This window comes from Mizuhopecten yessoensis, unplaced genomic scaffold (assembly GCF_002113885.1).
Source record: "Mizuhopecten yessoensis strain PY_sf001 unplaced genomic scaffold, ASM211388v2 scaffold716025, whole genome shotgun sequence".
Lineage (NCBI taxonomy): Eukaryota > Metazoa > Mollusca > Bivalvia > Pectinida > Pectinidae > Mizuhopecten > Mizuhopecten yessoensis.
This window is the reverse complement of record NW_018479910.1, coordinates 41975-60930: the sequence shown is the minus strand read 5'-3', so window position 1 is coordinate 60930 and position 18956 is coordinate 41975. Positions and strand designations below refer to the sequence as shown.

General features: G+C 35.0%; 1 protein-coding gene across 2 annotated transcripts in view; it reads left to right on the top strand.

Annotated features, from left to right (window-relative positions):
- LOC110441554 (tumor necrosis factor ligand superfamily member 10-like) overlaps positions 1-18628 on the top strand; it is a 61798-nt gene extending 43170 nt beyond the window's left edge. For both annotated transcript variants that reach the window (XM_021484733.1, XM_021484734.1), the window contains exons 4-5: positions 11514-11612; positions 13592-18628. In XM_021484733.1, coding sequence (XP_021340408.1) covers positions 11514-11612; positions 13592-14031 — 539 coding nt within the window. In that variant the 3' untranslated portion in view covers positions 14032-18628. The remainder of the gene's footprint in view (positions 1-11513; positions 11613-13591) is intronic.
- Positions 18629-18956: the final 328 nt, after the last annotated feature.

Here is an 18956-nt window from a genome sequence, read left to right as displayed (position 1 = left end):
TGTATAAGCCAGACTGTAGTACATGTACGTACATTGTATAAGCCAGACTGTAGTACATGTACGTACATTGTATAAGCCAGACTGTAGTACATGTACGTACATTGTATAAGCCAGACTGTAGTACATGTACGTACATTGTATAAGCCAGACTGTAGTACATGTACGTACATTGTATAAGCCAGACTGTAGTACATGTACGTACATTGTATAAGCCAGACTGTAGTACATGTACGTACATTGTATAAGCCAGACTGTAGTACATGTACGTACATTGTATAAGCCAGACTGTAGTACATGTACGTACATTGTATAAGCCAGACTGTAGTACATGTACGTACATTGTATAAGCCAGACTGTAGTACATGTACGTACATTGTATAAGCCAGACTGTAGTACATGTACGTACATTGTATAAGCCAGACTGTAGTACATGTACGTACATTGTATAAGCCAGACTGTAGTACATGTACGTACATTGTATAAGCCAGACTGTAGTACATGTACGTACATTGTATAAGCCAGACTGTAGTACATGTACGTACATTGTATAAGCCAGACTGTAGTACATGTACGTACATTGTCTAAGCCAGTACGTACATTGTCTAAGCCAGACTGTAGTACATGTACGTACATTGTCTAAGTCAGTACGTACATTGTCTAAGCCAGACTGTAGTACATGTACGTACTTGTTCGATTCCCCGATCGGACGTGAAAAGGTTGGGGTCACCTGCCCGATCACGTGTGTTTTTTCTGGGATACTCCGGTTTCCTCCCACACTTAGACATCTACACGCTAACATCCGGGTCAACAAGAGTAATTAATATCAGTTGAAATAGCTTGTTTCATAATTGTTGTAAAATAAATAAAGTTTATATATATCCCCTTTCTCACTTTTCTACTCTAGGACCTCGTTTTCGTATGACCCTAGACGTTGTAAGGACGTTAAACCACAAACAAACTACTGCTGTTGTCGTACACGGACCCGCTCGTATTTGAATTTGAATTTTTGGTGAACCATCTATTCCTTTATCTATATTTGTTATATTCTAAGGAATCTCCCTTTGTTTGTCTTTTTCATTAGTTATAGCATAACGTCAAAAGGTGCTACATGTATCCTTTCTTAACATAGACTCTGAAAATTTCCCCCTGTATAGACTTTTCAGTAAAAATGTATGGAGTCCGTACATTGTAAAATGTATGGAACTATAACTGATTATTTATCGAGCAATATCAGTTACGCAAATCACAGCGGTGATCTACAATGTATATAATGGCAAATATACAGTAGTGAGACAGGAGCATGCAGAGAACCTGAATTGTCTCTCCTTACGACCCGATAAGGAAGTACTTCCCCGAGACTCAATTAATATTTTCTAAATCGAAAAAATCCGTTTGACGTCCGGAAAAGGTTGGAGGTTAAAATACATTGTGCGCTTTCTACCCTAGCCCATGCTTCAAAACCGAGAAAAACCATTAGCTCGTCGCCATGTCGACTAACCACGCGCTGAAATGGTCCGACATTTTTACGTCGGTAATGGAATGATGGTCCCTCGCGTCGTCTGCTGTTGGCTGGGTGTTCCAATACCAAAAATCTCTTTCGATATAAATGATGATGAATATTAGGTGCCATTTAGAAATGGTAAAATCTGGCGGTGAATGAATCGTGGACTCGTCATGGGGACTTGAGAGGGCGGAGAAATCAAAATTGCAGACTGTTATCTTTTATATTTTCTTGGAAATACACAAATGCGTTTTATCCACATCTGTTAGCTTACCGCCAAATCGTCTGCTAGACATTTTCATCTTTCGACGACGTAGAACCATCTCCAGAGAACACTTCTTAATGGACGCCGCTTGACCACCGTATATATTTTAGTGTTTAACCGTTTCCATCGTGAAATTTGATATCTATATAGATCTGTATATATTCATTTTGCAAGCACTTCCGGTCGAGGATTAGACTTGGTAACGTTCTATGTCTGAAACTAATTGGTATGTTGGTATTTTTAATGGTTGTTTAGCTGTCATATTTGTCTGTTTGAATCTCCCATCTTTATTATATTCAGCCTCCCGTTGCCTACATTTAATTAAATCAGACTATCCACGTACTTGCCTTTAAATGATAGATAAGGATTAAGCAATGTCTTTCCTGTTGTCTTTTTTTTATTATACCTTGTCAATTAATATTCTATCTGCGGTTCCCGGGTCGAACTTGCACTGGTGACCCGTTCCTACTGCATCCACCAATGATCAATTACTCATACTCCGGATGACGTGTAACGTTTCTTCAAACTTAATTAATCCTCTACGGGGTGTTTCGGTTTTTGCAGTCACGTAATTAACTGCAATCAAGTTAAAAGTGGGTTGCAGTGACTACCTGCCTTAGAAGTTTAAGTATCACAAAACTATGGGGTCGGACATCTCTGTTTAATTCTAGTCTGTTTCTCCACTTTAACACGTGACTACACTTCCGGTACAGGAGAATTTCGGTGAAATTTGTCTCGGAAGTCTACCTGTCGCAGCGGTTGGTATAGATCAAGGTGTCTATGAGAAACACCCGTAATGAAATATGATATGCAGCTGTGATTCACTGAAAATAAAATTAGTTTCAGACGTAGGTTCAAACGTGAACAAGGGAAGCACTAGAAAAACCTTACATCACAAGAGTTGCTAACACATGAAACACAATGGAGTGTGAAATGCGCATCGGGGAGATTCGTGGTCAGTTCGTACATTTTTACCTCGAGTAAATTCCAAATTTCATTGATTTTCATTAAATGAAAATGAATAAATATATGCATGTAGCTAATTTACTAGAATTCTCTGGATTACCGATATTTCGCATGATTGTGTTTTTCGTGGTATTCCTCGTAAAGAATCAATCGCGAAATCAAATATTTCCTGCGAACGATTTTCATACTTTAGGTTATATTCCAGGCCTTGCGACTGAGTTCAGAAATAACATTTACGAAAATAGACATGTGCTAGGTAGGTACAATAAATCAGGTTCCTGTTTTGTTTATACATGCAATCCTATGTAGACATCGGAACATAACTGTTGTTATATTTGTTTATCGCAGTTTAGAGGTATGTTTTATACCAGAGGTCAAAACGAAACAGGTGAACACAAGATGTTCCTCTTGTTTCCTGTTAAACCACTTCCACATCTTGCCCCAGAAAGTACAATCCCCATTGAACGTAATCCTGACGTCATCGTGTTTGTTTTCCCGTTTTTTTTCCTGGTATTGGCATGAAGTTCTATTACAGAGCGTTGATCGCAATTCTGTTTACATCATTAGCCATGTGTAATATTATATAATGATATTATTTCTGTGGTTTTTTCGTCTCTCGCTGTGCCAGGAAATCCATTAAGAATTAATCACTATCCCACACAACCTCTTTCCGTAGCACCACTCAAAAACACAATGCTTTACACGTTGTCATGTCCAATTGGTAGAGCTAGCTGAAAGGTTTTACTGGTGATTCTATTTACAGCAACAAATACTTCAGTTACATCTTACTACCTACATTGTACATAAGTGTTTGTATCTTTTAATTATTCTTTATATGATAACTAAATTGTACATAAGTGTTTGAATCTTTATATAATACCTACATTGTTTTGGTTCATTCGTTGGCCACATGTTGTAAAAGGGAGAGTTTTCAGTATCCATGGTATTACCAGGTATTGTTATTGTTACCAGGTATTGTTATTACCAGGCATTGTTATTGCTATTACAAGATATTGTTATTACCAGATATTATTATTACCAGATATTATTATTACCAGATATTGTTATTACCAGGTATTGTTATTGTTACCAGGTATTGTTATTGTTACCAGGTATTGTTATTGTTACCAGGTATTGTTATTGTTACCAGGTATTGTTATTACCAGATATTATTATTACCAGGTATTGTTATTGTTACCAGGTATTGTTATTGTTACCAGGTATTGTTATTGTTACCAGGTATTGTTATTACCAGGTATACATAAGTGTTTGTATCTTTATATAATTCCTACATTGTTTTTGTTCATTCGTTTGCCACATGTTGTAAAAGGGAGAGTTTTCAGTATCCATGGTATTACCAGGTATTGTTATTGTTACCAGGTATTGTTATTGTTACCAGGTATTGTTATTACCAGGCATTGTTATTGCTATTACAAGATATTGTTATTACCAGGTATTGTTATTACCAGATATTGCTATTACCAGATAGTGTTATTGCTATTACCAAATATTGTTATTCCCAGATATTGTTATTGCTGTTACCAGATATTGTTATTGATATTACCAGATATTGTTTGTATCTTTATATAATTCCTACATTGTTTTTGTTCATTTGTTGGCCACATGTTGTAAAAGAGAGAGTTGTCAGTATCCGTGGTATTACCAGGTATTGTTATTGTTACCAGGTATTGTTATGATTACCACGTATTGTTATTATTACCTACATAAGTGTTTGTATCTTTATAAAATACCTACATTGTTTTTGTTCATTCGTTTGCCACATGTTGTAAAAGAGAGAGTTGTCAGTATGCATGGTATTACCAGGTATTGTTATTGTTACCAGGTATTGTTATTACCAGGCATTGTTATTGCTATTACCAAATATTGTTATTACCAGATATTGCTTTTGCTATTACCAGATATTGCTATTACCAGATCTTGCTATTGCTATTACCAAATATCGTTATTACCAGATATTGCTATTACCAGATCTTGCTATTGCTATTACCAAATATTGTTATTACCAGATATTATTATTACCAGGTATTGTTATTATTACCACGTATTGTTATTATTGCCACGTATTGTTATTATTGCCACGTATTGTTATTATTGCCACGTATTGTTATTATTGCCACGTATTGTTATTATTACCATGTATTGTTATTATTACCAGGGATTGTTATTATTACCAGGTATTGTTATTGTTACCAGGTATTGTTATTGTTACCAGGTATTGTTATTACCAGGCATTGTTATTGCTATTACTGATAACTACATTGTACATAAGTGTTTGTATCTTTATATAATACCTACATTGTTTTTGTTCATTCGTTGGCCACATGTTGTAAAAGAGAGAGTTGTCAGTATCCATGGTATTACCAGGTATTGTTATTATTACCAGGTATTGTTATTATTACCACGTATTGTTATTATTACCACGTATTGTTATTATTACCAGGTATTGTTATTGTTACCAGGTATTGTTATTGTTACCAGGTATTGTTATTACCAGATATTGTTATTACCACGTATTGTTATTACCAGATATTGTTATTACCAGATATTGTTATTACCAGGTATTGTTATTACCAGGTATTGTTATTGCTATTACCAGATAGTGTTATTACAGATATTGTTATTACCAGGTATTGTTATTATTACCAGGTATTGTTATTATTACCAGGTATTGTTATTACCAGATATTGTTATTACAGATATTGTTATTATTACCACGTATTGGTATTACCAGATATTGTTATTACAGATATTGTTATTATTACCAGGTATTGTTATTATTACCAGGTATTGTTATTACCAGGTATTGTATAACTACATTGTACATAAGTGTTTGTATCTTTATATAATACCTACATTGTTTTTGTTCATTCGTTGGCCACATGTTGTAAAAGAGAGAGTTGTCAGTATCCATGGTATTACCAGGTATTGTTATTATTCCCAGGTATTGTTATTATTACCTGGTAATAATAACAATATCTGGAATAACAATATCTGGTAATAGAAAAAGCAATATCTGGTTATAACAATATCTGGTAATAGCAAAAGCAATAGCTGGTAATAACAATATCTGGTTATTGCTATAACCAGATATTGTTATTACCAGATATTATTATTGCTATTACCAGATATTGTTATTACCTGATATTGTTATTGCTATAACCAGAAATTGTTATTGCTATTACTAAATATTGTTATTACCTGATATTGTTATTGCTATAACCAGATATTGGTATTGCTATAACCAGATATTGCTATTCCTATTACCAAATATTGTTATTTCCAGATATTGCTATTGCTATTACCAGAGATTGTTATTGCTATAACCAGATATTGCTATTCCTATTACCAAATATTGTTATTACTAGATATTGCTTTTTCTATTACCTAATCTTGTTATTACCAGATATTGCTATTGCTATAACTAGATATTGTTATTGCTATTACCAGATATATTATTCTTTATATGATACCTACATTGTACATAAGTGTTTGTATCTTTATATAATACCTACATTGTTTTTGTTCATTCGTTGGCCACATGTTGTAAAAGAGAGAGTTGTCAGTATCCATGGTATTACCAGGTATTGTTATTATTCCCAGGTATTGTTATTATTACCTGGTAATAATAACAATACCAGGTATTGTTATTATTACCAGTTATTGTTATTACCAGATATTGGTATTGCTATAACCAGATATTGATATTTTTATTACCAAATATTGTTATTACTAGATATTGCTTTTGCTATTAACAGATATTGTTATTACCAGATATTGGTATTGCTATAACCAGATATTGCTATTCCTATTACCAAATATTGTTATTACTAGATATTGCTTTTTCTATTACCAGATATTGTTATTGATATTACCAGAGATTGTTATTGCTATTACCAAATATCGTTATTCCCAGATATAATTAGTACTATTACCAGATATTGTTATTGATATTACCAGGTATTGTTATAACCAGATATTGTTATTACCTGATATTGCTTTTGCTATTACCAGAGATTGTTATTGCTATAACCAGATATTTCTATTGCTATTACCAAATATTTTTATTACCCGATATTGCTTTTGCTATTACCAGGTATTGTTATTATTACCAGGAATTGTTATTATTACCAGGTATTGGTATTACCAGATGTTGTTATTATTACCAGGTCTTGTTATTACCAGGTATTGTTATTGCTAGTACCAGATAGTGTTATTACAGATATTGTTATTACCAGGTATTGCTTTTGCTATTACCAGAGATTGTTATTGCTATAACCAGATATTGTTATTGCTATTTGTTATTACCAGGTATTGTTATTATTACCAGTTATTGTTATTACCAGATATTGTTATTGCTATAACCAGATATTGCTATTACCAGATATTGCTATTGCTATTACCAGATATTGTTATTGCTATTACCAAATATTGTTATTACCAGATATTGCTTTTGCTATTACCAGATATTGTTATTACCAGATATTATTATTACCAGATATTGTTATTGCTATTACCAGATATTATTATTACCAGATATTGTTATTGCTATTACAAGATATTGTTATTACCAGATATTGTTATTACCAGATATTGTTATTGCTATTACCAGATATTGCTATTGCTATAACTAGATATTGTTATTGCTATTACCAGATATTGTTATTGCTATTACCAGATATTGTATACCAGATATTGTTATTGCTATTACCAGATATTGTTATTACCAGATATTGTTATTACTATTACAAGATATTGCTATTACCAGATATTGTTATTGTTATTACCAGATATTGTTCTATTACCAGATATTGTTATTACCAGATGATATTGTTATTCAAACCATACACGGTCAGACAATCACTACCAATCAAGTTCAAGTGTTGTTTTATGTCGTTTGTCATTGATGTGGTACAACATGCTGACGTCACATTTTGATTGCTACGTGAATGGTGACGTCGCCATGCTGTTCTCATCTATTGCCCCAGCGGATGCAGTTAAATCACCTCCAATTCAAAGAGTTCCACTGATCGCGATCAATGTATCAAGAATTAATGAAAGTCTCGGTATTCGTGTCTGTAAAATCTCATCGTCCCACAGTATTTTTTTTATGTATAAATTACGACAATATAGTTGGAATATTATAAACACTTCTTGGTTGTACCAAAGAAACCGAGGAGTACCGTGGTTAAACGCCAAAAGTCCCACTTTCGGACATCCTCAAATTCCATGAGTTCGTTCTCAATATTCATACAAATGTAAATATATCTTTTTTGCACAGAAGGCATGTGAATCAAGAGGAAAAACTCCCGTATCTCGAGGATAACATTTTAATTTCCTGTAGAATCAACGAGAATTAAATATTTTATAGAACACTTGTATTTATTACGTCATCTGAGTGTTTTGATTTACGTTTGGTGCAAATTACCAGATTCACAGTTGAGAATTAATGAGTGGGTTTTATAATGGTTATTCAGCGTCGTTTAGTCTGTTGCTTTGTGTTGAATTAAAACACGTTCATTTTTAATTCGAGATGGCGTTCGTCTCGGTCAATACTGATTTTTCCAGGAGCGATAATAATCTAATATCGCCCCCTCATGAACGTTTATTATTCTACTATATCGAGTGCATTTACTTTCTCATCAACAGTGCCAAACCTGTCTCTTGTTAAACAATCAACGTAAAATAGACACTTCAAAATGTTCAACAGAGAAAACTTGTCACTAGTAGCCAACAAACGTTTCGTTGATCAGAAAAATGATTACTGAGACAGACACTGTGCATACTTTTGCGGGCACATGTGACATTTTGTCATGTTACCAAGGGATGCACACTCCCTCTTTATCCTTGTACATATTAAGTCAGTAATGAGAATTGTTCACATATTTTTCAGCCAATTAGAGTGTTTTTTTTAAACTAAACTTCACTTTATATGAAATTTGTTACAAAGTCTGATGATCGTCGACTAAACACTTAATAACAAGTAGACAAAATTAAGAATTGTTTTTGCATTTCACACAAACATTAAATGTGTGCGTTCGAAGATGAACCCGTATTATTTTGTATGGAATGGAAAACACAACGTTGACGAAACTTCCGTTATTTTTTTGTAGCAGCTCGCGTTAAAAACTCCTTTGGCTCACTCTGAATATCAAGAAACCGTAATGGCGGTTATTTAACGATCCTTATGTTCCGCTCTTTAGCCGACTAATGATAGTTTTTAGTTAATTACTGAAATCGATTCAGACCCCCCTTAATGACATCGTTACGTCTCTTTAATCGATTCCTTCACCTGTAAAAATGAATAACATGCAACCTTTCCCATAGTCAGATATCAAAGACGCCTACTCCCTTTGATCTCGCCGCTCGAAGACAGAATATCGGTAATTATGCACATGCGCGACCGTTACTAGTTTAAACGATGTATTTCCTATTAAAACGGAATTCTTGATGGTGGCTGGATACATATTAAACCGTTTCGTGCATACGTTTGAATAAAATCGATAAATTGTTAGAAAAGAACGCCACATACGCAAGGTATGGATTTTTTATCCGACATTAAATGAGACTTTGGCTGTAGAACGAATGGCTATCGTGTGGCACGGCCGAATAACATGGCTATATCCTGTTTGTTTGTTGATCGCGGGCCGTGTAAAGTGTCTATTAGGGTGGCATCGTCTGGGTGGCAGACACGCGTTTATTTTAAAGCAAACTCGGTCAGCCAAAATTCCCCTTTGAAAATCCAATATCCCCTAAAATTTGATTGTCAATGAAACCCGTAATATGAAGACGTTAATCCGAAAGTGGATTGTATGGAGACTTCCAATTAATCCGGAAAATTTAGAATACAATTTGCTGGTGTCGACATTGCGCAGATTACATCGTACTACTGTAGTGTACTGACAGTGTTGAGGCCTATTTGTTCTGCATCTTAACATTTATTTGAGAACATGAAATTCGGTTTCTGCCCATTGTTGTGACCGGGTTCCTTTAGAACTGTAAAGTAAATGTCACTTTTGTACCGCCGAACTGCTTCATTAGTTGTGTATAATAAACTACACAAGTCTCTGATACGAATGATACAACAGGCAAGACCAAACAGCGGTAATGAAACACTTCCTTCGCTGATTAAATAGAAGGAGAGGAAATTCGGTTGTCCCTGTCAAATCGGGATAATTAGTGTATGTTATACACAATGGAATGGCGGGTATTCCTTCAGAGACCCCATAACCAAGTTATAGCTTCACGTGACACCATGCCAACGGTCACAGCGCACGCGCAGTAAAGACTACTTTGATCATCAAACACTAAGAAAGATAACACAGTCTAATGTTGTGTTTTCGTGTTGATAATGAAGGTTCTTCCTTTTTATAAAGTTAACGATGTGTGCGAGGCTCGGATAGACTTTGTTTATATCTACGGCCAGGAGAACCATTATTTATTAGACGTTTTGCCAACAATCAATTAAAACGAAGGCCCAAGTAACCGATAACGTTGGATTCATTGTGCAAGTGCTTTTGGTCGGTATTAGCACATGCCCACTACATGACATTTCCACAAGATATGGAGGTATATGTTGCACGTGAATTGCCTGGTTTGAAACATACATCGTTACGTGACGCCAAGCGCATGCGTAGATGATCTCCTGGAAAACGTTTCTGTTGGAAAATGATAAGGAATCTTCCGCTTTATGTAGGCTTTCTTGTGTGTTTTATCATCTTTGTTACACGTTTATGTCGACTCTGGGGCAATTGTCTGGTAGAAAACAAGCAATGCCTGCATGTTCCGATAAGAAGGTTTTCTGCCAGTATATAGCATGGCAGTTTATGGCATTTTGATGTCGGCACTTTATTGAATTTTGAACCGCCTCATTGAATTTTATGTAAAAATAACAAGATCGTTAAACGAAGAATTCTTCATCCGCGGTTTTATGAGTGTATTTAATCCACTTCCGGTCTGCGATTGTGTCCATAGCAACTGATACAAGTACTTTGCTTGATTATTTTGTCTTCAAAATTATGTAAGGGTTCGTGGAAACTGATGACTGTTGTCAATTTCTTTGTACAATTCCAACTTGACAGCATTGCAAAAGACTACCTCTAGTGTCATCGTCTAGAAGTTACGCTTTCTCCCGGTCTCTGCACAGAACGTAAGGGAGCGTTACCCCAGGAATTTAGTAGATGCACTAGAATATACTTACACAAAAAAAAGAGATCTGAAGCGCGTGGCCTTAACTAGATACAGTGACATAATATGTGCGCTGTATGTCAGTGGCCGATAAGGCCGATAAACAACAATTTAGGGACAAATTATGCCAATTTCGGTCGATTACCAGTCGTGCAACAATACTTCAGCAAATCGTCCCCCATTCAATCTTTTTGTGAAAAATCTTAATCTCGTAAACAATTTCTACATTGCTGTTGGGTCGCCTTTGTTTTTTCGTGATTGTTTGCTAGGCAATACAAGGCATATTGTTTGTAAAAAAGTTGGCTCTGCGGGAACTCCGGCTTTCCTCCACCACCGAATCCTGGCACGTCCTTAAAAACCCAAACAAGCAAACACAAACGGCTCTGCACCTTTTCAGAAGCAATGTCTAGGTACTTTTACGGAACCATCTGTATGTTACTGGATGTGTGGCTTTATCAATATAACAAAGGTGTGAAATGACTGTTTTATCTTTGTTCTCGCTTTCATACTTATACATGTATATCACCTGTCTGACATACCTTGATGTTCATATCGTTCTCGTCTTTGTCATTACAGGTAGCATCAACCTGCCCAAGACTGACGGACAGAGCGGTATGGAGCAGACTCCGGCCGCTCACCTGATGGGGTCAGTCAACCGGCTTGACCAATCACCAGGTTCGTATTGTAATTTCCAGTTTCACGCCATTGTACTTGCAACCAACATTGATAACGTATTTAACAGTTTTCCCCAAAAAAAACATTAAGTCGTATTTAAAACACATTTAATGTAATTGTATATACATGTATAATAGATTGTGTGAGCTTCACATATTAAATTCTTAATTTAATCAACAACTGACAGAAAATGAATAACAGAAAAACTGTTCATGATATTTTGGAGGAAATAACGAATGTTCATGTTAAGAATCTTAACAATGTTATGTGCCCCACCTCGATATCAGGAATTGGTCCGGGGGATCTGGGGGTGTTGGTGCGGGAGTTAGTTAGATGACATTTATTATTACATTTGTTCAATTTACATAAATACTTCTTACCATGGAATTAAAATAGTCACGTGAAAAAGACAAGAGACACAAGAATACATATAAAACAAGACATAATGTACACAAAGACACAAAACAATTTTCATCAGAAACGAGACGCAAAAGCGTCGAGAAAAAAAATAACACATTAAGACTAGAAACAAGAAATGTGAAGAGGCTAGAAATGTGAAGGGGCAAGAAATATGAAGAGGCTAGAAATGAGGCTTAGAAACGTGTGAGGGCAAGAAATGTGAAGAGGCTAGAAATGTGAAGGGGCAAGAAATGTGAAGAGGCTAGAAATGTGAAGAGGCAAGAAATGTGAAAACTATAGACAGAAAATGTGAAAAACCCCGAAAGAAATATAAAGACGTGAGAAACAAATCGAAACGAGTTATAAAACAGACATGAAAACCAAAAAGAAATAAACATAATTAAAAAATCCTGTGAAAACTGTCTAGCACCGAACATAACCAGGACCGGTATTCTCATTTAGGATTAGAAGCGTTTTGTGCGCTGTAGTGCCCGTTATGATATGTCCCTCGAAAACCCAGGACAACACACGAGTCATTAGCAATTAAATATTATATACAAGGGTCGGAATAAAAAGAAATTTCGTAATAAGTAGACTACCCAGAACTAATATAGTTTACAGTGGAAGGGAGGTAACTACTGTATGATTTGGAAAACGATACCGCAGACTAATGATCCCAGTAGGACTTTATATAAATAATTATGATTTTGTATCGATACAACAGAATCCCTCTCAGCAGGAGTAAGCAATAATTATATAGATTATACTAACACCTGGAGAGACAGAGTCTTTTCATATTATGCGCACAGGGTTCGAGGCTATATAGAAAACATGTTCCGTAAAGACGGAAAATGGTTTTCTTTCCACTTTTATTTTTCCACTTAATCGTTGTGGTACCGACGACATTGCTACATTCTCTGAGTAACGTATCTAAAATTACCAGCAACCGAAATTAAATTGTCTAAATGGTATTTCTTTAGTGTTACCAGCGAGATTTAAAATGTGTCCCATTGAAATCACGCAAGAATATCACATCGATATATCAAACTGCTCAGTGCCCTAAAACGCACTGCGCGCTAACATTCGGGCCAACAGGAGTGATTAATAACTTGTTTCCTAATTGTTGTAAAATAAATATGTCAAATTCAACAGGTTGGTGTATCTGGTTGTTATTTTTTTTTATTCGATTTTGAATTGGGGTTATTGCAATTTAATAACGTAAAAATAAGATTATTTTCACTTTTTACGCTACACTATTATCCACAATCAGTGGGGGGCCGCGTTTGTCGAATTATTATGGCGTCCGACCGTCTACGATCACTAACCCTCCACCACTGGGTCACGGGTCCGAGACTGACGTGGAGCAGTCGCAAAGTACTGGCCGCAGGTCGGTGGTTTTTCTCCGAGTTTTTCTATTTTTATCCACCACCAAAAGCCAGCACGTCCTTAAATGACCATAGATGTAAATAAAAATTAAAACACAAACCAACAAAGCAAATAGTTAGAGTATGAGACCTGACCAAATATCTTGTGAGTTTCATTCTCTGACTTATCTTTTCAATCTCTGTTCTTCTTTACAGTACCAGCGACACAGTTTCCCATCTCTTCCTGGATCCATGACGCTGATCTTGCCTTTACCACAAACGAGGTTCGATACCGCCATGGGAGATTAGTAGTGCCCTCTACCGGGCTGTATTACGTGTACAGCCAAGTCTCGTTCCTGGAACTCTTCGACGACGGGAATTTCCGAGACCAGGGATCACCTAACAGTCTGTCGCACTATATCTATCGATACAACATCATCTACCCCCACGGCGGGGAGGAGAAGCTTATTCAGAACTCTATCACCAAGTGTATCGGACAGAACAAACAGTTCGGAGAGTTCACCAGTTATCTGGGAGCTTTGTTCCATCTGAGGAAAAGTGATGAAATCTACGTGAAAGTCTCGAACATAACTCTGATAGTACGGGAACCAAAATTAAATTATTTCGGCCTTTTTAAAGTTTCTGGATCATCTTGATTTGCTTAAAATTGACTTTTCGTTTTGAAAGTTTAATTTTTCCCTCGAGGAATATTCATCATCTTCAGCTACAAAGAAACAAAAATATGCTTCAAAATATTTAGTTCGCGATACCGTGAAGGAACAGGAATATACACCAGTGAACAGCAGTAGAACAAAATTTACGATTCCATTCGACTTTATTTATATTTAAGTTATTTTGAGAATTATAACTACGGGAGCTTCACTTCACCTTTGAGCTTGTCGGTGTAACACACTGGCCGAGCTGTGACGATTTAAAAATGATCATTAAAATCCATGTTTCCTCAGTACAAGTCCCTTTCTATGCTTTACGTTGGATTACTGACGTCACAAGTCCCGTACGTAACGTTGCTGTAATACCTTTCTTCGTGGATGATGGATAATGAGGTCACATTGTAATGTATTTTACATCAGAAATTAGCTTTATACAATGAAGGGAAAATTCGGATATACAAAAACGCTGACCTCTGTCATTAGGGTCGAAATATATGTCTCGCGTGTTCTACATTCATTGTAAACATTGGTTTCCGGACTGTCGTGCATCTCATCAAAACCCTTATGTTCAGCTGACAGTTTGGTTCCTTGTTCGGATGACGTCATCCTTAATACGTACAGATACTTACTCTGGAGTTATTATATCAGTGCTAATAGAACGGCCAGAAAACTGAGAGATTTATAAATGTGTTTGAATGGATATCTGACTTTTACAGCAGTTGCCAATTTGTTACATTACATAACATTGTTTAAACTTACCATAATTACGCCTATAGATTAAGTATACATGTATATGTGTCTAAATGATTACTTCATCTCGTATTACTCCATTGGTACGCTGCTTTTGATCTTTTATTCACTATTATAACAGACCTTCATTTTCTCCATTTATTTTGAAAACAAATGGGTGACATATACATGCTTAATCTTCATTAAAACTCATACATGCGTGTTTTTGATTGGATTGCTTGCCTTTAACCATATACAATGTACCCATGATTCCATTAAACATAAAAAATAACGTGATCTCGTGACGTCATTGACGAATGTTATAACGCGACCAGCTCAGATGATTTTTTATATTTCGTTTGTGTTTTCAGTTTGTTAACAGACAGGAAATGTCAGCAATCATAAAACGTGGCTTTTTATTGTGAAAAGGGATCTTTGAGAAAAAAATCACATCGCAATCCCCAATGTCACATAGTTCATTCACATACTGTATAGTGCTTAAAACTGGCGAGCTACAATGTGCACCATTTTCGAGGGGATTAAGTTCCGGTCTGTCTCATGAATATTTATGATCTGATGTTAAATAGAAATAATTCCTGGTGCTTAGAAATCCCGTATTTTAATGAAAATGCGAATAAAAAAAGCCTAAACGACACGGAATTTAAGCACTGTACTGTAAATATAGATTAATAACAAAATGGGTTGGAGTTGATGGATTTTGTTTTGTATTATATGTTGTTCATGGAAAGAAATTGTCTAAACAGTAGATACATGTGCATATTCAAATGCAATCATCAAAAATAATGTGTTCCTTTAACGTTGTATATGAAAACTAACAATCTTCCCTCCCTAGAATAGCTAGCTAAATTAATCATTTGCGTTTGTTTTTATAACTGATTGTTCTGCATGTCAAATCGTCCGGGTTTAATTCATCCGGAACAAACATTCCATTTTGCTGCTTAGTATACGACATTTACTTCCGGTATTTCGTGTTAGACTCATTTAAATGCAATCGGGAACCTCGGTCCTTTCCGTAAACGAGAAAATATTTTAGAAAAGTATTTTCTCGTTTACGGAAAGTATCGACGGTTCCCGATTGATTTAAATGATGTCTGATTGTTTTGATAGAAATGATTATGATGTTTATTTTGAAATATTGTGTGAATCGATGTACTAACATGCTATGTGAAGTTATTAGGAGATTAGGAACTAGTTGGCGTTACTAATTAGCCATCTCACTGATAGTCTCGTTCAACCAGACTCTTGTTGTCTGCACAAGCTTCAAGTGATCAAGCGTCTGGTTGAACGAGACTATGTCACTGAAAGCTTAACGGTCAAATTCAATAAGAGGTGAAACAATTTATGTAATAGGTTTGCGAAGTAAAAAATGGCAATGTTAAGCGCTTGACTGTCATTATACTAGACATAGCTACTCCGTGGTAGAAAGAGTGAAATTTGTTCTGATAATACATATTGTACAATTTAATTTCTAACGTAACAAATATTTAATTTTAATAGCTTGGGTCTCATAATGCACATCATGTAAATGTGTTGATATGGAAATGTTCATATTTCTGTTTTGATGTTCCGATAATGAGTTTATCTTATTAAAAATCCTTATTTCATTCTAAGGTTTAAGTATATTAGCTGCGTGTGAGAAACACTGAAATGCGCTTAAGCATTGTTTTAATATTAGTGGTATACTTTATATATTTGAAACTTTAATCCTTTGTCCAAATGTTGAAATTAACTGTACCGAGCACACAGCTAAATTTTCTACAGTAGTCTAAACCGAATTCTGTATGATCCAGTATAATTATGCAGTCTGTAAAATCCTGGCTTCTTTCAGTTTTTATAGATATCCTTTCCAAAAGGTTTTTCAAGATTGCCAACTCGTCAAAAATATTTTGGGAATAGTAATTTTGACTCAGAAAGTTGAAAAATTACAATAATATATTTATATATATCACTCCTATCTGGCAATTCAAATTAGTACACGGTCAAAATTTAAAAGGGAGATAACTCTAATATTAAAGTCGCACGTTATAATGTGAAAAATATAGGGTATAGCTTTAAACTTGTTCTGTATGAAACAGGGTCCATTATAAACAGGTGAGATTTTACACACTTTTGTAACTGAAATGCTTCATTTTATAAACATCTTTGTCGAAGATCATATTTTGAATTAATCTCGATGCAGCAAAGCTCGTACCGAGTGTACGATGTTTTCGTTACAATGTGTGAATTATGTTGACTTAATCTGATGTTTATATTCTGATGTTTATATTTTGGTTTCTATGATTTCATTTTTCTCCACATACATGTTTTTTTCACTGTCCATGTTACACACATTTCTTTACTAGATAGCACTGCTATTTGATAATAAAAAAATGGTAAATGATTGGCGAGACGCTCCAGAGCGATTCCAAAGCACATACCCTGTATCAACAGCACTGGTACCGTCATCACTGTGTCCCGGTACGCCGACCATGGCACAGTAATTAGGAAGGAATTACCGCCATACTTTATCTATTAGCCAGAACAAAAAATGCGGAGACGTAATTTGAAGTAAGACCGGGTTCTTCTTTTGTTAAAGGAATCTCGAATAGCAAATACTTATAAATAGATCGAAAATAAAAATCAAATCAATCATGCTATTCCTAAAAATAATTGACTTTTTATGCGTTGACAGCTGAAATTAGTTGAGAAATCCTTACAATGAGATTTTTCCGAGATGGATATGAACGTTCGTTGTTAAGTTCTGTTCCTCGCGATCGGTGGGCGCAGTATAATTAGCATCCCTGTACTTTAGGCTACCGTGTTAACGTGTCGGTAGCTGATTAATGTTGGCGGCTAAGACAAATGTAACAATCTATTTTGCACACTCTGTGACTTGTTAACGTGAGAAAAGTATGTACAAATTGTTTTTTCGCTTCCTAGCTGTGAAATACAATCTTACCAAACATATTTCCCACAACATGATGTTTAGACTGTTGACTCGTTTGTCAGTGCGATGCCATTATGATAAAAGTATAACAGTACCATACCAGTTTGATAACAGCACGATACCATACCAGTTTGATAACAGTATGATAACAGTACGATATCAAGTACGATGTCAGTATGATAACAGTATGATACCAGTATGATAACAGTACAATACAAGTATGATACTAGTTTGATAATAATTTGAGACCAATATGATACAAGTTTGATACATAGTACGATACCAGTATGACACCAATTTGATAACAGTATAATACAAGTATGATAACAGTACTATACCAGTATAATAGAGTTTGATAACAGTACGATACCAGTATGATATAATTATAACAACTGTGTATGGTATTACTCTAACCTATTCCTATCCATTATACTTCTATTCCCATTTTGTGTCAGAGTTCACTTACGTGTGTCATTTTATTTTCTGTGACTTCACAGGCTACAGAAGTCAATAATAGCATTGCTACATTTTGTGTTCTTAAGTTTCTAAATGCCGAAATGCGTTTTTCTTTATTTAACCGTTTGTATACTGTAAACAGAAAATTGTGTTCTTCAAAGTTTTTCCGTTTTGATTATTTGATGACATATTTTAGAAATTTTCGTAACGATTTGATTTTTTTAATATAGATAATTTGCATATTACTACACATCTCATGAATATTCATTCAGAGACATCGATATGTAAATTTGATAGAAGGGACGGGCGTTTCCCTCTTGATAACATAATTCATATATTTGACTTTTAAAGTCGCCAATCGTAACTACAAATCCCCGTTTTGAAATACATGTGATATTTTTGTAATAAAAATTGTGATATTTTGAAAAATAAAACAATTGATTTAATGGCTTTCGTTTTGATTGTATTGTTTATCCGTTTTCAACCAAAACACACATTTTATACGACTGTCAAATATGACGGTAGTATTATGGTATGGCGTTGTCCGTCCGTCCGTTCGTCCGGTGTAAACTTTGTTTGTCCGGCAATCTCTTCCTACATTTTTCGACCGACCAATTTGAAACTTGGTATACATTATAATCATGATATGGAGTTGTTTCTCCCTTAAAAGAATTGTGATTCGACAATTTTTCCTAAAGTAATTACTTTGTTCATTTTTGTCCGAAGATTTTCTCCTGCATTTTTTATAGCATATCAGCTAACTAATCTTAGAATGATG